The 25,122-nt window shown below is 43.9% G+C and overlaps 3 protein-coding genes across 3 annotated transcripts in view; 1 reads left to right on the forward strand and 2 right to left on the reverse strand.

Annotated features, from left to right (window-relative positions):
- LOC309530282 (uncharacterized protein) overlaps nt 1-25,122 on the forward strand; it is a 487,095-nt gene that overhangs the window by 335,745 nt on the left and 126,228 nt on the right. The gene's annotated exons all lie outside the window — the stretch shown is intronic.
- The window catches only part of LOC309531548 (zinc finger protein 397-like), a gene marked incomplete at its 3' end in the record, with an annotated part of 156,039 nt that overhangs the window by 90,486 nt on the left and 40,431 nt on the right, over nt 1-25,122 (reverse strand). The window lies entirely within an intron of this gene.
- LOC309530323 (uncharacterized protein) lies at nt 6,290-23,290 on the reverse strand. The gene is made up of 3 exons (XM_082219148.1): nt 23,176-23,290; nt 12,923-13,049; nt 6,290-8,687 (listed from the first exon to the last, which is right to left on the reverse strand). The coding sequence occupies exons 1-3, from the start codon at nt 23,248-23,250 to the stop codon at nt 6,439-6,441; spliced, it is 2,451 nt and encodes an 816-aa protein (XP_082075274.1). The 5' UTR covers nt 23,251-23,290; the 3' UTR covers nt 6,290-6,438.

Consider the following 25,122-nt stretch of genomic DNA (forward strand, 5'->3'; position numbering starts at 1 on the left):
GCCAGAACTGAGTTCCAGCAAGTTCTGGCCGAAAAAAAGACCCAGGTTAGGCCCATTAATAAGTGAGGCCAGCGTAACATACACAGGAATGGGAACTGACCACAAGACTAGTAAAAACCAGTTAAAGGGGAAATTAATGGCCGATTGTTAAAGAGAAAAACAACTCCAGATAAGGACTCTGCACTCTCCCCAAGTGATTTTACCCAACTGCCATCTGTCTTGGAACTATGACAACTGTTCTTGGTTGCCTGGATGAAGAGGGGTATATGTCTGACCACACCCATTTTGCCACAACCACCTCTGGGATGTGGCTCCCAGAAAGCTTTTGATAAGAAAATATGGCCCTGAGGCTGAAAAAGGGTCACCACCACTGAATAAATCCCTGCTTTTTCAGGACTGGAAACCCAGAATAACATGGCATCAAAAGTTCCAGATTTTATTAGGCCAGAGATATGATTAAAATTAGGAAAGAAACTTGACCATCATTTGTTAAAGCAGTCTATTACAGTATTACATACAGAGCAATATAAATATGTCATTTCTGTGTGCAACCTGAGAAACATGGAAGAGATGGAGGAATACTGTAGGTCCTCAGAAATCTCCACTAATTCCATTTCTGGATTTTCATGATCAAAACAAATATCTCCAGTACAAGGGGTGGACATCCAGGGGGTTGTTCTATGTTCAGGACCTTATTGAGTGGTGCTAACCCATCTTATAATAACCTTTGTGGATCCAGCTGAGGGGTCCTCAGTATGACTGACTCCAGATAGCTCAGGTATGATCATTTATAGGCAATCTTTTATGGAAGCAGGTGGTTCTTCAGTATCAGAAAGTGTATGAATCTTTTTTGTCTAACTCTGGAATGTATATAACAGGAGAACAACCAAGCCTTATGAGGAATGGCTGAGGCAATTTGGTATGTTTAACCTGGAAAAGAGGATATGATAGTAATCTTCAGCTATCTGAACGGCTGCCACATGGAAGATGGAGCAAGTTTATTTCCTGCTTCTCCAGAAGGTTGGATTCAAATGGCATGAAAGAAGATTCCAACTAAACATTTGGAGGAACTTTCTGACAGTAAGAGCAGTTTGATGGGAGAACAGACTTCGGAAGGTGGTGGACTCTCCTTCGTTGGAGATTTTTAAACAGAGGTCGGAGGACCACCCACCAGGGATTGTTCAGCGGTGATTCCAACAATGCATTAGGTTGGGCTGGGTGACCCCTGGGGTTTCCTTCCAGCTCTATGATTCTATGATTCCATGAGGCATTTGGAGCTTCAGGGTGGACCAACAACTGCAGGCAGGATTGATCAAAGATGGCATATAAACCTGTATGGACATTTGACACAACACAGCAGAGTTGTTAGAAGGGGAATGAAATGAGAAGCAGGACTGAGATTTGGATATGCTTCGAGGTTCAGGCTATGGGAAGTCGTAAAATCAAAATTACAATTCGGAAGACAATTTGATCTTTTTTATTTTAGTTTTTTATTTTTATTGGATTATGATTTGATATGTTAGTTGGAGGTTTTTTATTGGGAAATTAATATACACCCTAACAAAAAAAAAGAGGGGGAATGAAACAACATCAGCCAGCGTGGTGTAGTGGTTAAGAGCGGTGGACTCGTAATCTGGTGAACCGGGTTCGCTTCCCTGCTCCTCCACATGCAGCTGCTGGGTGACCTTGGGCTACTCACACTTCTCTGAAGTCTCTCAGCCTCACTCAACTTACAGAGTGTTTGTGGTGGGGGAGGAAGGGAAAGGAGATTGTGAGCAGCTTTGAGACTCCTTAGGTTAGTGATAAAGCGGGATATCAAATCCAAACTCCTCCTCCTCCTCCTCTTCTTCTTCTTCTTCTTCTTCTTCTTCTTCTTCTTCTTCCTTTAGACAGGTGGTCTCCCCACCCCCACCCCCTTCCCAGTGCATCAATATGGAGATAGTGCTTCCCTTTGGTTTAAGCACTAGATGCTGGGAGTAAACATTTATTCATTCCACTGGTCACCTGTCTTGGTTCCTACTCAAACAGTACATGGACACTTCTACATAACTGTTGTTATTGTGTTTGTGATGTGCGTGGTTCATTTTGTCATGGATGCTTTAGCTGAGTTTCTTGCATTCAGAGGGCTGGACTAGATGTCCCTTGGGGTCCCTTTCAACTCTATAATTCTATGATTCATTCAAAACCAATAAAATGTTTGTAAAAGAAAAAAGAAAGATGATGGTTAGATCCAGTGCTTTTTTCCTGGGGGTACGCAGACCCCTAAATATTTTTTGAATCTTTGTCAGAATCTCCGTTCGGCCAAGCCGATAAGGCCTCATCTTCCTCTGAGCTGAGCCTTTGAAATCGCCTCCGACGTGTATAATGACCTGAGCCTTTGATAAGGCCTCAAGCCCATTCTATCCAGCAGGGTTCCCAGCACAGGGAAGAGACGAGAGGTTTGGTTACATTGTAAAGGGTTTTATTTCTAAACTACGCAGAACAGAAAAGACATCCTCTCTCTATGAAAGCAGAGAGCAACTGAACAAAGGAACAAAGGAAACAGGAAATCACTAACGTCACATCCCGTCTCCCTTTCCCGTGAGACTGCAAGGTCTCTGGAATCTAAACAGAGTCCTGGGACTCCACACAGCTGCAGTGGGAAACAGAAACTAACATCCTCCCCCTTTCTGTGAACACCACTGGGCAGCGTGTCAGTACATTATCAGTACAAACCCAATGTCTGTACATAGGTACAGTGTTGATCCTTCGGAACAACCTTAGACAATAAATCATCAGGAATTTCATTACCTGGCATGTAGGACACCGTTACGAGTCCTTTCTCAACACATTCTCTAGTATGTTGCAGCTTCAATTGCAAGTGCTTCGTGCTTTGCTTACAACCTTCAGAAGTCATAATCTGAATTGGACATTTGACAGGAATTCTCATGTCTTTACACAACTGTAACAACCATTCATAGGCGCCGACTCCATGGGGCCTGAGGGGGCCCGAGCCCCCTCAAAAATTCGTTTGGGGGGGCTTTGCCCCCCCAATAATCTCGGGCGCCCCTCCAGCAGAGCGCCACCGCCGCCCCTCCCCCAGCCCAAAATGCACAGGGTCGGGCTGCATGCCTCCTGCCCTCCCTCCCGAGCAAAAGCTCCACCCAATTTCCTTCGGAGCTGATTAATAGGCACAGCACGCTCTCCCCTATTCGCTCACGAGGAGGCGCCGCCACTTTATCTGCATATTCATGAGCTTATTTATTATTCATGAGCTTTCGCGGGCTCCCCCAATATTTTTTATAAGTCGGCGCCCCTGCAACCATTCACAATCCACAAGTGAATAAAACAATGCATTCAGTTCAGCTTCACAAGAACTTAAACTAATGTTGTTTGCTTCATACACGATCAATCAAATAGACCCTGGTTGTACATATAGCAAACTCCAGATGTGATTTTCCCGTCTGCAGTGTCACTTCCAAAACTCGCATCAGCAAATATCTCAAGACCACCAGACTTCTGATTGTTAAATGTCAGTCTGTAATGCATAGTGCCTTTCAAATAGTGTGCTAAGTGTTTCAGAGCTTTCCAATCCTTAACATGTAGGATTGTTGACTTGTCTGCTTAGCAAGTTACAGCTAACTGCAATGTCATGTCTTGAACATCTGGCAATGAAATTTAGTTTGCCTACCACACTTCTGTACAGTGTAGTGCCCGAAAATGCTCCTTCAGTGTCATCTACCTGATAACCTGTCGTCATTGGTGTGTCTACAGGATTAGCATCCATCAGATTTAGCTTGGTTAACACATCAGCAATTTTAGGTGACTGGTGTACTAGGACTTAAAGCTGCATCACATGATGGACACTTCAAGATGGTGGGGGCTGCTGAGCAGACTGCCAGAAGTTACACCCCGGGGAAAGCTGAAACAGTATCCCAGACCATGCAGGGATGTGTTCCTGAAACCGAAAGCTCCACAAAAGGGAGGTTTTTGGAGGAAGAGTGCACGAGGGGGGTGTTTCCTGTTCAGGGGGTGAAATCTCCAAAGCAGGAGGAGCAAGGGGAGTTGGCTGCCACGTCATCCCAACCATCACTGCAACCAGCAGGTGGCACTGCTGTGTTTGAAGCAGTGGAAAGTTTTTCCTGTGAGAAGTTTGGTCAGAGTCCAAACACCAGGATGATCTGCGCAGATGTGGTCACTAGCTGTTCCAGTACAAAGGCTAAGGCAAACCGTTGTGGAAGATGGAACTGGTTCACCATATTTACATCAAGAAGGGTCTGATCCACCAGTTGGGTGAAGACTCCTTGGAGGTGCAAAGTGTTGTGGAGTCTGGCACACTTCCCTGTGTTCCATTCAGCTTTCTGGACTTGTAGCGGAGTGTGCACAGCGCAAGCCGCTTAGTGTATAAGCTTGCAGAAGATAAAGAGTCCACATGCTGTTGTTCTAAACTAGCAGCTTTATTTACAGCAGAACAGTAAAAATAAACAAACCTTCCGAGACAGCAGTTATCTTGCTTCCTTGCTTGGCAGCAAAAGCGAAAGTCAGACAGAACAAAAAAACAGCTTCTCCAGAAGTTGGAGACAGCTCCTCCCCAGAACAGGCAGGACGATGGGTTCTGAGCTGTTAACCCTGTAAGCTCCGATTCCCCATCACACCCCCTCTCGTCCTGCACTGCTGGGGGCTCGTAAGTTTCACCACTTACCCCAAACACAGACCTTTACAGAACTCCCCATGATGCTGAAAGCTCAAAGGTTTCATGACCCCATCTGCCAGGTTCTTCTGGCTTGGACAGTACTGCAATCTCACCAAGCCTAACTGGATACTCTGACACACATTCTGGAAACGGATGTCTAGGTGTTTGGTTCTGCCCTTAAACTGCCCAGACTCTGCCAGCTTCAGACAGGGTTGATTGTCCTCCCACACCGTGATGGGCAAACAACAATCCCTGCAGATTTCTTGAACCAAACAAACATAGAATTCATATTCCCTACAAAGTTCAGACAGCGCACTGAATTCAGCTTCAGTAAAGGAAAGCGCAATAAGACTTTGTTTCCGGGTGTGATGGCCTGGGATTCGTATTCAGATGCTGAACCTAAGGAATCCCAACCTGCACAGGATTCCCCACCTCCAGAAGCAGCTGAGCCAGGGTTGGGGCATGAGCCTGAAAGGACCCCACCTGTGCTGGATCCTCAGGTGCAGGCACCAGCTGAGTCTGCTCTGGCTCCTGAGGTGATGGAGGACCCATTGCCTGCAGGTGCTCCACTCTCAGCCCCATCAAAGGAAGCCGGGGTTGCCTCTGGGTCAGGTAACCCTCCAGCCTTCCTGAGCTGCAGAGGCTCAGGGCAGAGAGGCAGAGGGAACTAAGTTCCCGCAGGAAGAGTGCTCGCCTCCTGGCCAGGAGAGACGAGCCTTTTGAGGATCAGGGCCGCCCTATGCCTTGGGACATATAAAAGGCAGCCAGCCCCAGTCCCAAGTTGCGGGAGCAACGTTGGTAGTTGTCAGTCCCTGCCTGAAGCCTGCCCTGCACACAGCTTCAACTTTAAGGGACTGCCTTCATATTGCTTCATCAACCATGGACTGGACTTAGACCTTGTCTAACTTGTCTCCATGGGTGTCCTGACCCCTGCATTCAGACATCCTGAACTTCTCAAGCCGTGATGCTGACTTGAATAAAATATTGGTGGGGGGCCAGGTAAGGCCCTCCTTGCACAATCAATCACATGATACATGCACATCATTTGAATGGCAATGCCTATAATGGCAGTGATTTTTTTAAAAAAGTAATATTTTGAGCCCGTAGTTCAATTTCCAGCAGCTCCCCTTGCCCCAGAGAACACTTCTAGCATTCCATCTCCCCTACCTGTGTCAGTTTTGTGACATGGGTCTCCAGCTGTTTTTGGACTACAACTCCCATCATCCCTAGCTAGCAGGACTAACGGGAAGGGATAACAGAAACTGTAGTCCAGGAGCTGCTGGGAACCCAAGTTTGGGAAACCCTGCTTCAAAGCAACTTTTGCGTTTGGCCTGCAAATATGGGACCTGTCCACTTTTGTATTTTCTTGTATTTTGATTTTCTTGTGACCTGTGTACATTATTTATTTATTTATTTATTTATTTATTGAGGGAAAATTCAAAGAGAAATTGTATGGCAAGTTGTGGAAGAATAAAAGGTTGTGTTTGGGGGGGGAAACCCTGGGGCGTGGCCCCCTCAGATATTTTATTGGGGGACAAAGACCCCATGGGCTTTAAGAGTTGGTGCCTAGTCCCTACACCCACAGGTCTCAGGAATGTTACAACATAAAAACACAAGATAAAAACACAAAACCAATGTTAATCAGCCAAAGGTGGAGATTTGTCTGGTTCCTAAAGATGTTTAATGCTTTTTCCGACCTTTGTATAGATTCTTTGATGGAAAGTGAGATTGGAGCTCCTCCAGAAGCTCTTTCCACATTCCACACACTAATATGTTTTCTCCCCAGTATGAATTCTTTGATGCGAAGTGAGATTGGAGCTTTCAGTGAAGCTCTTTCCACATTCCACACACTGATAGGGTTTCTCCCCTGTATGAATTCTCTGATGGGAAGTGAGATGGGAGCTCTGACTGAAGCTCTTTCCACATTCCACACACTGATAGGGTTTCTCCCCTGTATGAATTCTCTGATGGGAAGTGAGATGGGAGCTCTGACTGAAGCTCTTTCCACATTCCACACACTGATAGGGTTTCTCCCCTGTATGAATTCTCTGATGGGAAGTGAGATGGGAGCTCTTCCTGAAGCTCTGTCCACATTCCACACACTGATAGGGTTTCTCCCCTGTATGAATTCTTTGATGGGAAGTGAGATCAGAGCTCTGACTGAAGCTCTTTCCACATTCCACACACTGATAGGGTTTCTGCCCTGTATGAATTCTCTGATGGGAAGTGAGATTGGAGCTATCAGTGAAGCTCTTTCCACATTCCACACACTGATAGGGTTTCTGCCCTGTATGAATTCTCTGATGGGAAGTGAGATTGGAGCTATCAGTGAAGCTCTTTCCACATTCCACACACTGATAGGGTTTCTGCCCTGTATGAATTCTTTGATGGGAAGTGAGATTGGAGCTATAAGTGAAGCTCTTTCCACATTCCACACACTGATAGGGTTTCTCCCCAGTATGAATTCTTTGATGGGAAGTGAGAGAGGAGCTCTTCCTGAAGCTCTTTCCACATTCCACACACTGATAGGGTTTCTCCCCTGTATGAATTCTTTGATGGGAAGTGAGATCAGAGCTCTGACTGAAGCTCTTTCCACATTCCACACACTGATAGGGTTTCTCCCCTGTATGAATTCTCTGATGGGAAGTGAGATGGGAGCTCTGACTGAAGCTCTTTCCACATTCCACACACTGATAGGGTTTCTGCCCTGTATGAATTCTTTGATGGGAAGTGAGTTTGGAGCTCTTCCTGAAGCTCTTTCCACATTCCACACACTGATAGGGTTTCTGCCCTGTATGAATTCTGTGATGGGAAGTGAGACTGTGTCTGCGACTGAAGCTCTTTCCACATTCCACACACTGATAGGGTTTCTCCCCTGTATGAATTCTTTGATGGGAAGTGAGAGAGGAGCTTTCAGTGAAGCTCTTTCCACATTCCACACACTGATAGGGTTTCTCCCCAGTATGAATTCTTTGATGCAAAGTGAGATTGGAGCTCTGACTGAAGCTCTTTCCACATTCCACACACTGATAGGGTTTCTCCCCTGTATGAATTCTTTGATGCAAAGTGAGATTGGAGCTCTTACTGAAGCTCTTTCCACATTCCACACACTGATAGGGTTTCTCCCCAGTATGAATTCTTTGATGGGAAGTGAGTTTGGAGCTATGAACGAAGCTCTTTCCACATTCCACACACTGATAGGGTTTCTCCCCAGTATGAATTCTTTGATGCGAAGTGAGAGTGGAGCTTTCAGTGAAGCTCTTTCCACATTCCACACACTGATAGGGTTTCTCCCCAGTATGAATTCTTTGATGGGAAGTGAGAGAGGAGCTCTTCCTGAAGCTCTTTCCACATTCCACACACTGATAGGGTTTCTCCCCTGTATGAATTCTTTGATGGGAAGTGAGATCAGAGCTCTGACTGAAGCTCTTTCCACATTCCACACACTGATAGGGTTTCTCCCCAGTATGAATTCTTTGATGCGAAGTGAGTTTGGAGCTATAAGTGAAGCTCTTTCCACATTCCACACACTGATAGGGTTTCTCCCCAGTATGAATTCTTTGATGGGAAGTGAGTTTGGAGCTCTTACTGAAGCTCTTTCCACATTCCGCAAACTGATAGGGTTTCTCCCCTGTATGAATTCTCTGATGGGAAGTGAGATCGGTGCTCCTACTGAAGCTCTTTCCACATTCCACGCACTGATAGGGTTTCTCCCCTGTATGAATTCTCTGATGCCTAGTGAGAGAGGAGCCCTGACTGAAGCTCTTTCCACATTCCATGCACTGATAGGGTTTCTCCCCTGTATGAATTCTCTGATGCTTAGTGAGATCCGAGCTCGAACTGAAGCTCTTTCCACTTTCCACACACTGATAGAGTTTCTTTCCAAGGATATTTTGTTGATGGGAAGTGGAATGGGAGCGCTGACTGCAGCTTTCTCCACACTCCAAATTTTCACGTGGCTTTTCCTCTCTGGGGATTTTATCGTGGTCACCTTTGTTCTTGATTTCATCATAATCTGCAATGGAGACAAAAAGGGATTAGAGCCTCAAGAACAAATGGAGAAGAAATTAAGGGAGTTCAGTGTGTGTTTCTTACCTTTGTTGTTTGTCAATAACTAATATATTTATTATCAGATTTTGTTGAGTTGTTGACTGCTGCTTTGTTTGCTATAGAGTAGTGGCCAAAATTGTGGAAGACTTTTGCAGAAAAGTGTATTTCAGAGGTTTGATGGCTCATAACACTGCTTCTTTTGGAGTAATATCATACAATTATGTATCAACGGAAATTGTTCATTTACCCATATTCTATCTAATGTTATAGCCAAAAAACCAGAAAAAGGAAGCACAACTTGCTTAGGTTGACTGTGTGTCTTTTTGTGGTTGGTTTTTTTGTGTTCTTGTAAAACATAATAAAATTATAGAAATGGCACAAAGAGTTGACTGGTCATCCAGAAAGCGATGTAAAATTGTACTGTTTAATGAACAATGCTACAGTTATGAAGAAACTGATGAAAGATAAGGAAAAACTTAACCAGACTGGCCATTATATATTTTTGAAGAGGTATCAGGAGACTTAGTCACTATAAAATCAGACCGGTAAAGGCAGGGAAAGGTGCACAAAGGCAAGTAACGATGGACGAGTGGAGAGACTGTCCCTACATGACAGAAGAAAATCATCTGGGTGTATACAAGATGACATGGCGCAATTTAATGTGAAGTTGAGTGCAAGGACTGGTCAAAATGTTATAATTCTAAGGAATAAGCCATTGTCATCTCACAACCAAAGGTTGAAAAGATTAAACCCATGTTAACTGGACAGCTGAACAATGGAACAGTGTTATTTGGAGCAATGAGACCCAAATCAGATAAGATTTACATCCACTTGCATTACACCGACCACGAAACACTCAGCGGTTGTATGGCAGCAAAAGGTGTGGGCAAAATTTACATCATTAATGGGGATGTAAATGCCCTAAAATGCATAAATGAAAGACTTGCGCGCAAACTGAAGCGTTCCTCAGGTGATCTTTTTCCAGATGCTGAAGCACGTTGTCAGGGAACTGCCCTCGGTTCAGGAGGGAGAGAGGAAAAGCCGAATGGATTATAGAGAGCCTCCAGGGATAGTGGGAAGCAGCTCCTCTTCAACGGAGGAGAATAAAGACGCCTCCAGTGGAGCGGCGCTGCAGGAGTCGGAAGAGGCAAGACAGTGCCAGGACAACTTGCCTGGGCAAAGTGGGGAGGAGAGGGGTCCTCTGTTACCCACACCCTCCTTGCGCAGAAAGCATCCGCGCAGAGAGGGGAGGTGCAGACTGGGAGTCAAGAAGCTGCTTTGCTGGGCAAAGTTTAGGAACCGCCCACTCACGGATTCTGCCAACGACTGAGCCAGCCACGGGAGAGTGGCGCTCCGGATGGATAAGGTTTATTTTGGCAGCAAAAGCAAGGCTTCACAGCTAAGCAGGGAGATATTTGCCTGTTTGCTCTCGAGCAACCCATTGGAAACATCACACACACACACACACATATATATATTCTATTTTCTATTTCAACAGGATTCCGCTCCATGTCGTGTTGCTGCTGTGTGCAAAAGGTGCTTTCAAGATAAAGATATTTCACTGCCGGAATGGCCTGGGAATAGCCCAAACTTTAACCCAATCAGAAATCTATGGAGCCGACTAAAGAAACTTGTTAGTCAGAAGCAACCCAGCAATAAAGTCCAATTAACAGAGGCAATAATTTAATCTTGGTTTCACTTTATTACAGCTGCAGTACTAAAAACTTGGTTCATATCATGGGAAGGCATTGTAAGGCCGTAATTAAAGCTAAAGGTTGCCAATGGGTATGACTGCTGTTCTCATAAATACTCCTTCATAAAAGTTCTTTCATTACATTCTTCATTAGATTATCCTTCACTGCTATATAATTTTATGGTATTACTCCACACAAAAGTGGTGTTATGAGCCATCAAACCTCAGAAATACACTTTTCACAAAAGGTTTCCACAATTTTGGCTACTAGGAGAAGTTCACTTTAAAGTTAATGTTCTATTTATATGGGATCAGACTATTATTTATGTTTCATGTTTATATATGTGTTGGAATCTGCCCAGAGTGGCTTGGGCAACCCAGCCAAATGGGCAGGGTATAAATAAAAAATATTATTATTTGGATTTGTAACTGGCTTGGATTTGTAACTGGCTGACTGACCGAACCCAAAGAGTGCTCATCAATGGTTCCTCTTCATCCTGGAGAAGAGTGACTAGTGGGGTGCCACAGGGTTCTGTCTTGGGCCCGGTCTTATTCAACATCTTTATCAACGACTTGGATGATGGACTCAAGGGCATCCTGATCAAATTTGCAGATGACATCAAACTGGGAGGGGTGGCTAACACCCCAGAGGACAGGATCACACTTCAAAACGACCTTGACAGATTAGAGAACTGGGCCAAAACAAACAAGATGAATTTTAACAGGGAGAAATGTAAAGTATTGCACTTGGGCAAAAAAAATGAGAGGCACAAATACAAGATGGGTGACACCTGGCTTGAGAGCAGTACATGTGAAAAGGATCTAGGAGTCTTGGTTGACCACAAACTTGACATGAGCCAACAGTGTGACGTGGCAGCTAAAAAAGCCAATGCAATTCTGGGCTGCATCAATAGGAGTATAGCATCTAGATCAAGGGAAGTAATAATGCCACTGTATTCTGCTCTGGTCAGACCTCACTTTGAGTACTGTGTCCAGTTCTGGGCACCACAGTTCAAGAAGGACACTGACAAACTGGAACGTGTCCAGAGGAGGGCAACCAAAATGGTCAAAGGCCTGGAAACGATGCCTTATGAGGAACGGCTAAGGGAGCTGGGCATGTTTAGCCTGGAGAAGAGGAGGTTAAGGGGTGATATGATAGCCATGTTCAAATATATAAAAGGATGTCACATAGAGGAGGGAGAAAGGTTGTTTTCTGCAGCTCCAGAGAAGCGGACACAGAGCAATGGATCCAAACTACAAGAAAGAAGATTCCACCTAAACATTAGGAAGAACTTCCTGACAGTAAGAGCTGTTCGACAGTGGAATTTGCTGCCCAGGAGTGTGGTGGCGTCTCCTTCTTTGGAGGTCTTTAAGCAGAGGCCTGACAACCATATGTCAGGAGTGCTCTGATGGTGTTTCCTGCTTGGCATGGGGTTGGACTCGATGGCCCTTGTGGTCTCTTCCAACTCTATGATTCTATGATTCTATGATTCTACTACAGTGTTACATTGATTTGAGAACAGTTCTGTTCTGGAAAAGATTAAGTTTGTAAACCATCTTCATCATCATCATCATCATCATCATCATCATCATCATCATCATCACTGCTACTACTACCTGAGATTCAAGAAGTCTAGCTCTTCTCTGGGATGAATTTTGTTTGGCCCAACCATGGCATCCCCTCCATCTCCATTGTCAGTCATTTCTTTCATAGAATCATAGAGTTGGAAGAGACCACAAGGGCCATCGAGTCCAACCCCCTGCAAAGCAGGAAACACCATCAGAGCACTCCTGACATATGGTTGTCAAGCCTCTGCTTAAAGACCTCCAAAGAAGGAGACTCCACCACACTGGCAGCAAATTCCACTGTCAAACAGCTCTTACTGTCAGGAAGTTCTTGCTAATGTTTTTGATCAACCCAAGACTGACAGGAGCAAATACAAAACCAGAAAACCTGAAGCTCCACATTTCCTGGACTTGTAGCAGAGCGGCACAGTGAGTGCTGCTTGTGTGTGTGAGCTTGCAGAACTCAGAGTCCAATACACTGCTGTTCCTCTAAATAAGAAAGCTTTATTGTATGTACAGCAAGATAAACCATCGGAAGATGCAGACGTTGCGTCTTCCATGTCTCAGCAGAAAACGAAAGTCAGAAAGAACGAAGAAACAGCTTTCCTGGATGTTGAGAAAGCTCCTCCCCAGATGCAGGACATTCTGAGCTGTTAACCCTGTAAGCTCTAAAGCTCACAACTTATCTTTCCTAACAATTCTGAAGCTGACATTTAAGATGGCCTGGGCAGTTCAGACCAGCCTGATCGTGGTAGGAAAAGGAATAATTTGAGGAAGATTGTTCAAAGAAAAAACTGTAAGTTACTGTTTATTGTGGGGGTGTTAGGTTCCCAGGTGTTATAGGGGGCACTGTTGAGCTCTGTGAAAATATATGAGGTTGGTTCCATAGAGGTATGTTTTGAATTTCCAGGCTGATATGATGATCCCACAGGGAGCCTTACCAAGAGAGGCCACGATCCCACGAGTCTCCTCCATGACGTCCTTATGCAGAGCTCTCTGGTCAGGATCCAGGAACGCCCACTCCTCGTCCGTGAAACGAATGGTGACATCTTCAAAGCAGACTGGACCCTAAAAGATAAAGGGAAATGTCCTCCTCTGAGACAGCAGAAATATGATCTGCTACACAATGCTCTGTTGTTTCCTTCCTGTAAATAATAATAATAATAATAATAATAATAATAATAATAATAATAATAATAATTTATTATTTATACCCCGCCCATCTGGCTGGGTTGCGATGTTGTTTCAATAGGATTGCTAGCTGCACATTTTATTTATGGATGCTTATTTTATTCTGCCTTTTAATTATGGGTATCCGTCTTTGTGCAAATAGGTGGTACTCCACCTTGTGGTTTTCAAGTCACTCTGCCTACGCAAGCATTCCAGTTTCCCTGATGGAAGGATCCACTTTCTCCTCTCCTCGTGAGTTGTTCTGGGGAGGTTCCCTCCCAATGCCCTAGGGCCAAATTCAAGGGGTTCATGGGGGCATGGAGAGGGGGAGGGGAGGAATGGGGGGCAGGCTCCATTTTCCAGCGGATGGCGCTGGTTAGGTGAATCCAGGCCACTATTTGTTCTCATTTGTCCACTGCTTAGAAACCAATTTTTGCATTCAATGATCAGTCTAGAAATAATATAAGCCTATTTTGGATGGCCCCTTCATGGATCACTGCCTTGCAATGGCGAAGGGGCTTGAATAACTCAGAAAAGCTATGAGCTATGCGGTGCAGGGCCACCCAAGATGGACAGGTCATAGTGGAGAGTTTTGACCAAACGTGATCCACCTGGAGCAGGAACCGGTAAGCCACTCCAGTATCCCTGCCAAGAAAACTCCATGGACAAAGACAACAGGCATATAAAAGTTATGACGCTGGAAGATGAGCCCCTCAGGTCGGAAGGCATCCAACATGCTACTGAGGAAGAGCGGAGGACAAGTACAAGTAGATTCAGAGCTGATGAAGCGGCTGGGCCAAAGCCGAAAGGTCGCTCAGTTGCGGATATGCCTGGAAGCGAAAGGAAAGTCCAATGCTGTAAAGAAAAATATTGCATAGGAACCTGGAATGTAAGAACCATGAACCTTGGTAAGTTGGATGTGGTCAAAAATGAGATGGCAAGAATAAATATTGACATCCTGGGCATCAGTGAAATAAAATGGATGGGAATGGGCGAATTTAGTCCGGATGACCATCACATCTACTACTGTGGGCAAGAATCCTGTAAAAGAAATGGAGTGGCCCTTAGAGTCAACAAAAGAGTGGCGAAAGCTGTACTAGGATGCAATCTCAAAAATGATAGAATGATCTCGATTCGAATCCAAGGCAGACCTTTTAACATCACAGTAATCCAAGTTTATGCACCAACCACTGGTGCTGAAGAAACTGAAAATGACCAATTCTATGAAGACTTAAAACACCTTATAGAAATGACACCAAAGAGGGATGTTCTTCTCATTATAGGGGATTGGAATGCTAAAGTAGGGAGTCAAGAGATAAAAGGAACAACTGGCAAGTTTGGCCTTGGAGTTCAAAACGAAGCAGGGCAAAGGCTAACAGAGTTCTGCCAAGAGAACAAGCTGGTCATCACAAACACTCTTTTCCAACAACACAAGAGACGACTCTACACATGGACATCACCAGATGGGCAGCATCAAAATCAGATTGATTATATTCTCTGCAGCCAAAGATGGAGAAGCTCTATACAGTCAGCAAAAACAAGACCTGGAGCTGACTGTGGTTCAGATCATCAGCTTCTTATAGCAAAATTCAAGCTTAAACTGAAGAAAGTAGGAAAAACCACTGGGCCGGTAAGATACAATCTAAATCAAATCCCAAATCCCTTATGAATACATAGTGGAAGTGAGGAACAGGTTTAAGGATTTAGATTTGGTGGATAGAGTGCCTGAAGAACTATGGATGGAGGCTCATAACATTATACAAGAGGCAGCAACTCAAACCATCCCAATGAAAAGTAAATGCAAGAAAGCAAAGTGGCTGTCCAACGAGGCCTTACAAATAGCGGGGGAGAGAAGGCAAGCAAAATGCGAGGGAGATAGTGAAAGATACAGGAAACTGAATGCAGATTTCCAAAGAATAGCAAGGAGAGACAAGAAGGCCTCCTTAAACGAGCAATGCAAAGAAATAGAGGAAAACAATAGAATGGGAAAAACCAGAAATCTGTTCAAGAAAATTGGAGATATGAAAGGAACATTTTGTACAAAGATTTTCATAATAAAAGACAAAGGTGGAAAGGACCTATCAGAAGCAGAAGACATCAAGAAGAGGTGGCAAGATCAATGCTCCAACTACCGCACAATTGCACTCATTTCACACGCTAGCAAGGTTATGCTTAAAATTCTACAAGGCAGGCTCAAGCAGTATGTGGACCGAGAACTCCCAGAAGTGCAAGCTGGATTTAGAAGAGGCAGAGGAACCAGAGACCAAATTGCAAACATGCGCTGGATTATGGAGAAAGCTAGAGAGTTCCAGAAAGACATCTACTTCTGCTTCATTGACTATGCAAAAGCCTTTGACTGTGTCGACCACAGCAAACTATGGCAAGTTCTTAAAGAAATGGGAGTGCCTGATCACCTCATCTACAGTTAGAACTGGATATGGAACAACTGATTGGTTCAAAATTGGGAAAGGAGTACGACAAGGCTGTATATTGTCCCCCTGCTTATTTAACTTATATGCGGAATTCATCATGCAAAAGGCTGGGCTGGATGAATCCCAAGCCGGAATTAAGATCGCCGGAAGAAATATCAACAACCTCAGATATACAGATGACACAACCTTGATGGCAGAAAGTGAGGAGGAATTAAAGAACCTTTTAATGAGGGTGAAAGAGGAGAGCACAAAATATGGTCTGAAGCTCAACATCAGAAAAGCGAATATCATGGCCACTGGTCCCATCACCTCCTGGCAAATAGAAGGGGAAGAAATGGAAGCAGTAAGAGCTTTTACTTTCTTGGGCTCCATGATCACTGCAGATGGTGACAGCAGTCACAAAATTAAAAGACGCCTGCTCCTTGGGAGAAAGGTGATGGCATACCTAGACAGCATCTTAAAAAGCAGAGACATCGGGACTTCCGGTCGGCGCCAGCGTTTAATAGCGGTCCTCCCTCCGAGCTCCGGAGGAGGACTGCTTCGCGAGTTCGGGTCTGACCCGCTACGGCAAGCGGGGGGCCCCTAAAATCACAGGCGCGGAAGCCTGTGAACAAGGAGACTCGGTGGGCACCAGAAGCGCCCCCTTACTGCGAAAGAGCCTTTTTAAAGGCTCCGGAACGGCATCGGGAGAGCGCGGTGCTGAGAGTCGCAACCCAGCTCGCGGAGCGAAGCCGTGTCGCCATGAACGGAGAGCGCTGATTCCTTCCTGTAAATTGAAATTGGATCGAAAAACCCGTGAGTAGGATTGAACGATTATCTGGACTTTAAAAATTTAAATCTGAAATTTGGCCGGAAACGGGGAAGGTTAAAATTAAGGAAGTCTGCCTTCCCCTGACTGCATGACAGATAAATCAACGAAAATATAAAGCTGCATCTGAATGAAAATACTGTAGGACTGTTTAAGCCTGGCATCGGACACGAACCTCCTCTCTAGCAAGCAGGGGCAGAGGGGAGAAAAAGTAACTTTATTAACCTGCATGACCTATTTGAAAGAGAAAAGTTTTCCGCTGTCTTAATCCCCTGAAACGGACTGCCAAAATAAGACACCAGGACAGAGAACTGATTTTAGAAACTTGTTACAAAGCTACATAGTTGATATTCTACCTGATACAAAGTTTTGGGGCTTTGCTGCCACAACATATTGGACTGTGTTGACAGAGAAACTACATAGAAAAAGTGTTGCAGCATTTATATTGAAGTTTCCTGGTTTCTTTGTTCTTAGTTCTATGTTTCCTTCACTTGGACATTTTGTTTTGCTCCCTCTAGAGGGTTGAGAAGTAACAGTTGCAAAGCAACAGATTAAGACAGTGGGATTTTCCATCAGGGAACTGCTCCTGTGAGAACGTCCTTGGGACATGAGCGGCCCAGCGGATGAGATAACCACTAGAGCTAAAGCAAAACAACAACAACAAAAGAAAAGAGGCTCAATATCAAGCCTAACACCGACAGGAGCAGCTGGGCAAGAAAAAGTGACAACTGTTTCCATGGATTCAATGACACAGGCGTTACTCAAGATAAATCAATCTTTAGAAGCTTTGACAAAGCAGAGTACAGAAAATTCACAAAAATTAACAGAACTAACAGCAAGGTTGGACTTGAATACGAAAAGTGTGACTTCTAATACGGAATCTATAAATAAACTGATTGAAGAAAACTCTGCAACACGTAAAATTGCAGAGGACGCCAGAAATATTGCTGAAGAGACACAGGAAAAATTAGAACCGATCTCCAAAAAAGTATATGAACATGATGCGGCCTTGTCTTTGCTGGAATTACAGAGAAAGGAGAGAAACTTGAAATTAAGATTAGTTCCTGAAAGTGAAGGGGACAGCCTCGTGGAGTTTCTCACACAAGAGTTTTCTGACTTTTGGCAGGAAGAATTGCAGGAGGAAGAATTTAAGATCACAACAGCATTTAGATTGGGCAGGAGACAGAACATAAAGACTCCGAGGGATTGCCTGATTACTTTTAGATCCAAGGAAGAAAGGGACAAAATATTAAAACTACATTACCAAAAGGCCTTGGAAATTGAAAATCCCCATATACAAATCTTCAAGGACATTCCTAAATATATTCTGGAGGTGAGAACCTTCTACAAAGATCTGGTCTACCTGCTGAAAAGGAACAATATACTTTTTAGGTGGGAGTTCCCACAAGGACTGTCCTTCAACTACAAGGGAAAGAAGGTGAAAATAAAAACAATTCAAGACAAAGAGAAGTTTTTGGAGAAAAACCACGAGGATCTGCAGAAGGGAACGGTAGACCCAACCTCAGAGGTAAAAGGAGCTGTAGACATCCTGAATCTATCATTTGGACTTAAACCACCATCAGAGGAAGAGCAGCAACTTGGAGCGGTAGGAGGAGTGAATGCTAAATAACAAGATGGCCCTGCAATTCCTTAGTTGGAATTGTAATGGGCTGAACATGCCTACGAAAAGACGCCAAGTTTTTCATATTTTGAAAAGAGAACAATTGGATTTGATTTGTTTACAAGAAACTCATGTGACCAGGGTACACAGGAAATTACTTATAAATAAAAGAATTCATCTCATCGGATAAAGTTAAGAAAAGAGGAGTGGTGATTTATGCAAAAGAGAAATTGGCCCCAAAAATGATGTTTAAAGATGAACAAGGAAGATACCTGGCAATTGAAATACAAATACAAGGAGAAAAATTGTTAATAGTCGGAATTTATGCACCAAATGAAGGGAAGGCGGAATTTTTTAAGAAGCTGCATGAAACTCTGATGGACTATTTGGACTACAATGTAGTAATCATGGGAGATATGAATGGTGTGGTTTCTACAAATATGGACAAGGCACAAAGACAGACAATCTCTAAGGAAGGGAGACTTCCGAAGACCTTCTTTGAAATGACTGAAAATATGGACTTGATAGATATTTGGAGAACAAGGAACCCTCTTGAAAGAGAGGGAACTTTCTTCTCTCAAGCAATGATGACCTGAACCAGAATCGACCAAATCTGGATTACTAGTGGGCTGGCTCCAAAGATCAAGAAGATAGAAATCTGCCCAAAGACTTGCTCTGACCATAACGCCGTGAAGATGGAAATGAAACTTACAACAACTGGTCAATTCAGATGGAGAATGAATGACACCCTGTTTCGAGATGAGGAGATCCACAGAAAGGCCCAAAAAACCTTAAAGGACTATTTTGAAATAAACCTAAAAACTGATGTAGAAAAGAGAGTGATCTGGGACGCAAGTAAAGCTGTGATGCGAGGATTCCTAATTCAACAAAATTCGGTAAAAAAGAGAAAGCAAAATGAGAAGAAGGAAAAGATCTTGGAAAAGATAAAAGAAGGAGAGAAGAAATTGAGATCAAAACCAAAGTCCCAGGAGATTTTGAGAGAGATTAAGCTATATCAGACACAATATCTGGAATTGATGAATCAAGAGATTGAGTGGAAGATAAAGCAAATGAGACAAAAGACATTTGAATCTGCGGATAAATGTGGCAAACTTCTGGCTTGGCAATTGAAGAAAAGACAGAAACTAAATACAGTTACAAATCTAGAAGTGGATGGAAAGAATATAACTAAACCCAACGAGATTAGAAACTGTTTCTTGAGCTATTTTAAAAAAATTATATTCACAAGGACCGCAGAACGAAGAGGATATAGATGAATTCCTTAAAAAATATGGATTACAAAAAATCTCTTATCAAAGTAAGGTGGATCTAAATCAGAGAATAACAGAACAAGAGATAGAAGGTGCCATTCAGAACATGCAATTGGGCAAATCTCCAGGACCAGATGGACTGACTTCCAGATACTATAAAGCTTTGAAGGAGTGGTTGGTACAACCGTTAAAGGAAGTCTGCAACGAGATTTTGGAGGGGAAAGGGGCGCCAGAATCGTGGAAAGAAGCTTATATTACACTCATACCAAAGACAGAGACTGAAAAGACTCAGCTTAAGAACTACCGCCCAATATCATTACTCAATGTGGATTACAAAATTTTTGCAGACATTTTGGCAAAAAGATTGAAAAGAGTGTTGATGGAGAAGATTCACAAGGACTAAGCAGGCTTTCTCCCAAAAAGACATTTATCAGATAATGTGAGGAACATAATAGACATTTTGGAACTATTGGAGGTGAATATAAACACTAAAGCAGTACTGATATTTGTGGACGCGGAGAAAGCCTTTGACAATATTTCTTGGAGTTTTATGAAAAAGAATCTTCATGGGATGGGGGTAGGCCAAGGATTCGAGAATGGTATGGGTGCGATATATTCTGAACAAAAAGCTAAGTTGATTGTAAATAATGTGATAACTGAAGAACTTAAGATAGAAAAAGGGACACGACAGGGGTGCCCAATTTCCCCACTACTTTTTATCTCGGTTCTGGAGGTGTTGCTAAATATGATTAGAGATGACCAGCAGGTTAAAGGTGTACAGGTCGGAGCAAAACATTACAAGTTAAGAGCTTTTGCAGATGATTTGGTACTTACTTTACAAGAGCCAGATACTAGTACAAAAAGGGTGTTGGAGATAATTCAAGAATTTGGTCAGGTGGCCGGATTTAAATTGAATAAACAAAAGACTAAAGTTTTGGGGGAAAAATTGACAGGTATGGAGAGGGAGAAATTCCAGAATGAAACAGGTTTGACAGTGGTTAAGAAGGTGAAATACCATGGGGTTCATCTGACATCTAAAAACTTGAACTTGTATAAAGACAATTATGAAAAATGTTGGTCAGAAATCAAAAAAGATCTAGAAATATGGTCAAATTTGAAATTGTCAATGTTAGGCCGAATTGCAGTTATCAAGATGAATGTACTGCCTAGAATGTTATTTTTGTTTCAAACCTTGCAGATTCTTGACAAGATGGACTGTTTCAAGAGGTGGCAGAAAGACATTTCGAAATTTGTCTGGCAGGGCAAAAAGCCCAGAATAAAATTTAAAATAGTGACAGATGTAAAAGAAAGAGGGGGATTTGCCCTGCCGGACTTAAAATTGTACTACGAAGCAGCAGCGTTTTGCTGGCTGAAAGAGTGGATGCTCCTCGAGAATACAGATATCTTGGATTTAGAAGGTTTCAATAACACATTTGGTTGGCATGCATACTTATGGTATGATAAAATTAAAGTGCATAGGGCTTTCAAAAACCATATTGTTAGAAAAGCATTATATAATGTTTGGATAAGATACAAAGACTTGTTGGAAAACAAAACCCCTAGATGGTTGTCACCCTTGGAGGCTAAGGCATTGAAAAAAACTCAATATGGAGGCAGAATGGCCAAAGTATTGGGAAATTTTGGAACAAGATGGAGATAAATTGAAGTTACAGAGTCATGAGAAATTGAAACCCAAAGTACGAGATTGGCTCCATTATTATCAAATAATGGAGGTTTACAAACAGGACAGGAAAATTGGCTTCCAGGTGGAGAAATCAAAATTAGAAAGTGAACTGTTAAAACCCAATACTAAGAACTTGTCAAGAATGTATAATTTGCTGCTGAAATGGAATACACAAGACGAAACAGTTAAATCAGCTATGATTAAGTGGGCACAGGACATTGGTCATAACATTATGTTTGCTGACTGGGAATGGTTGTGGAACACCGGGATAAAATTCACGGCATGCAATGCTTTAAAGGAAAATATTATGAAAATGATCTATAGGTGGTACACGACCCCAGTCAAGCTAGCAAAATTTACCATTTGCCTGATAACAAGTGCTGGAAATGTAAAGAATCTGAAGGTACTTTCTACCACCTTTGGTGGACGTGCCCAAAGATTAAGGCCTTCTGGGAGATGATATATAATGAAATGAAAAAAGTACTTAAATGTACCTTCCCTAAGAAACCAGAGGCCTTTCTCTTGGGCATTGTCAGCCAATTGGTGCTAAAGAAAGATAGAACTTTCTTTATGTATGCTACGACAGCAGCAAGAATACTTATCGCAAAGTATTGGAAGACACAAGATCTACCCACCTTGGAAGAATGGCAGATGAAAGTGATGGACTATATGACACTGGCTGAGATGACTGGCAGAATCCGTGATCAGAGGAAAGAGACGGCGGAAGAGGATTGGAAGAAATTCAAAGTTTATCTTAAGAACTATTATAAAATTGATGAATGCTAAAATGTTGAGGTGTTGAGAAAGAAAAAGGGATTACAGTGACATAAGATTAAGTTGAAGAAAAGACTAAGAGGACACATATTTGATAAAATTACTTAGAAGCTGCTGAAATAATTTTGGAAATTGGGATGCAGAAAGGGGAGGTATGGGGGAGTCCGATAAATGAGGGTTATGAAAAAAAGGTTATGAAATTATACATAATTTTTATTTTTATTTTAAAGCAGAGACATCACCTTACCAACAAAGGTCCGTATAGTTAAAGCCACGGTCTTCCCAGTAGTGATGTATGGAAGTGAGAGCCGGACCATAAAGAAGGCTGATCGCCAAAGAATTGATGCTTTTGAGTTATGGTGCTGGAGGAGACTCTTGAGAGTCCCATGGACTGCAAGAAGATCAAACGTATCCATTCTTAAAGAAATTAGCCCTGAGTGCTCACTGGAAGGACAGACTGTGAAGTTGAGGCTCCAATACTTTGGCCACCTCATGAGAAGAGAAGACTCCCTGGAAAAGACCCTGTTGTTGGGAAAGATGGAGGGTACAAGGAGAAGGGGACGACAGAGAATGAGATGGTTGGACAGTGTTCTCGAAGCTACAAACATGAGTCTGACCAAACTGTGGGAGGCAGTGGAAGACAGGAGTGCCTGGCGTGCTCTGGTCCATGGGGTCACGAAGAGTCGGACACGACTAAACGACTAAACAACAACAACAATTTTGGATGGCCATCTGTCTTGGATGATCTAGCAACACAGGGGGTTGGACTTGATGACCCTTGGGGTCCCTTTCAACTCTAGGATTCCATGAAAACTGCAACTACAGATGAATCCTACTGGCAAAATTCAGAAGGCTGGTGTCAGAGTTCTATGGGTAGGAAATCCCACAGTACACAGCTGGAGTTCACACTTTCTTACCAAAAACACGGTATTCACAGACTTGGCTGAGTTTCGGGCCTCATGAGAACAGCAGCTCATTCCCAGAGGGTCTGTCAGTTTGCATAATCTAGCAGAGATTCCTGCAACGCAGGGGGTTTCCTGGCTCTGAGAGACAAGCAGGGAGGGTGGCTTCTGGCAGAAGGAGAGGGAGCCACCGATGGCTCCTCCTTCTCCTGACTCACCTCTGCCTCTCGACTTCCCTCTCCCACTTGCCTCCTTCCTCTTCTGCCTCTGATTCTGCACTGCATTCTGCCACAGAGTCTCCCAGCTCACTAAGCCCTGTTTCCCCTTCAGCTTCTGACACCTCCTCTTCCCAGACTTCTCCCTCTTCCGCCTCTGACCGCTCATCCTTCTTCCACCTCCACTCCTTGGGCTCTGAGCCATCTTCCCTTCCTGGTTCCCCAGCTGCTTCCTTCCACCATTCCTCTGTGCCCAACCAGTCCATGACATTGCTCCATCCCTCGGCCTCTGTCCCCACAAGATAGCTTCCCCAGACCTGATCTGGTTCCACAGCCGCTGCTTCCCTTCTGCCCCCATGAAGAGGCGGATCAGGAGGTTTTGCTGGCATCATTCTGTCACCTGCAAGAGAAAAAATGTAAGCAGGACGCCAGGAGTGCCTGCTTCTCTCACAGAGGAAACAGGGCATCTCTAACAACAGATGGGCCTTTCAGAAAGCCATACTTGCTGAGAGCATTTGGATGTTTGTGCCCATTTCATATGTTAGATGTGCAGAAACCCATCTCCCCTCCTCTAGACCCTTGTTCCCAACTGTCTCCCCGCAAAACAAGATGAAAAGAATATCAGTGTTTATTTAAAAAAAAGGTTCTGTTGGCATAAAAGAGTCCCCGAGAAGAGTATCCCTGCAGAGTACTGGTGTAGCTGCTCTGTGAGTCGCCTACTGTGGTCCTCTAGGAGTTCAGACTGTTCCAGTAGCCGATGCTGAGTGCTTTCCTGATCCTCAGATCCTAGCTGCCCCAGCGTCACTGCAGACAGTTACAGCTTGCCACCAACTGCTCCAACGCACAGCCACTGGCTCCATACACCACCAGGACTCCTGCTCAGATGCTGTCAGTCGTTTTGCACTCTGCACAAGCTCAGAAACACTGGGCCCATAACCTGTCAGTGTTTGTAAAAAAAATAAAATGTTCTGACCTCCCTTTGTTGCCTCAGCCTGGTCCTCGGACACTTGTTGGCATAAAAGAGTCCACAAGAAGAGTATCCTTGCAGAGTACTTTCTGCTTTTATTCTTAAAAGCCTTTCTGCAAAAGCGACTGACCAACTGTACACAAAAGCGACTGATCAACTGTACACACTGTTGGTTTCTGCTTCCTCACTGAACAGCGAATGTATGTCACAAGACATTGTTTTGCATTCCACACTCCAAGTTACTGTTGGATTCCCACAGGAATGGGAGACCGGATGTGACATAGACTGGTTTGCTGTTTTTCACTGTACTCTTGGTTTCTTTGTTAGAGAGACAGGTTGCTTCTCTGCTCTCACAGAGGCAAGATGCATGTTTGTATTCTCTCAGCACAGAGTGGAAATAAAGTTGAGAATGTGGCACATACTGCTTATCCTTCTGCTGTGTGGACTACTCTGCTTGGGCTCAAGATAAGAAAAGCCTGTATCAGCTTCAGATGGGCTGAAGCTGGTCAAAATCTCTCACACCCATCAACACTACCAGCTTTCACCAACCAACCAACCCAAACCAAACTAACATTTCTCACTCTATATATACAACCTGGTGCAGGCCGCTGACTCATGCTGACCCAGCTTTTTAAGCATTAAAGAAACAGCTGCCAATTTTTAGCCATGACAAAGAACCCTCAGATGAGTTGGAAAACCAACAGAATGAGACCAAACAGAGAAACACCACCTTCCTCCTTACCCAGTGGCTTCTCTCTGGTGTCCAACGGAGGCCTCTCTGCCTCACAGGAATCCAGGTCCATTTCTGCAAAGAGATCCTTTCCCTGAAAAAGAAACAAGGATTCAAAAGAGAGAATGGGGAGAAATATTAGTAAAAGAATGAGAAAAACAAAAACATTCAGGGTGTTAGATCTCATTCCATGGATGCCTTCCCAGAAAACAGATGGGCCAAAAGTAGAGCATTATGGGATGTTCTCCATCCTGTTTGGAGCCCCTTTGGAGTATCCAGAGGAAAGTCTCTCTCACCTGCTTTCTCTCCTCTGCCTGACTCAGGAGGAAACCTTCGGCCAGGGCCACCGCCTGGGAACTGGTCTCCGCTCCGCATTCCCTCACCCAGCTCTCCATCTCTGGTGGAAGGACAGCCAGGAACTGCTCCAAGATCACCAGGTCCAGCATCTCAGCTTTCGTGTGCCTTTCTGGCTTCAGCCACTGACGGCCAAGGTGGTAGAGTCGGCTGCAAACCTCTCGGGGTCCTTTGGCCTCCTGGAAGCAGAACTGCCTCACCTGCTGGCTCTGC

Source organism: Podarcis vaucheri (assembly GCF_965113315.1).
Source record: "Podarcis vaucheri genome assembly, chromosome: 4".
Lineage (NCBI taxonomy): Eukaryota > Metazoa > Chordata > Lepidosauria > Squamata > Lacertidae > Podarcis > Podarcis vaucheri.

What these genes read in the sequence shown, in the direction of transcription:
- LOC309530323 (XM_082219148.1), bottom strand. Translation starts at nt 23,250, where the DNA reads ATGATGCCAGCAAAACCTCCTGATCCGCCTCTTCATGGGGGCAGAAGG. An exon ending in CGGCTGTGGAACCAGATCAG is followed by an intron (nt 13,050 to 23,175) that starts GTCTGGGGAAGC and finishes TTTATCTTTTAG; the next exon opens with GGTCCAGTCTGCTTTGAAGA. An exon ending in TGGGATCGTGGCCTCTCTTG is followed by an intron (nt 8,688 to 12,922) that starts GTAAGGCTCCCT and finishes TCTCCATTGCAG; the next exon opens with ATTATGATGAAATCAAGAAC.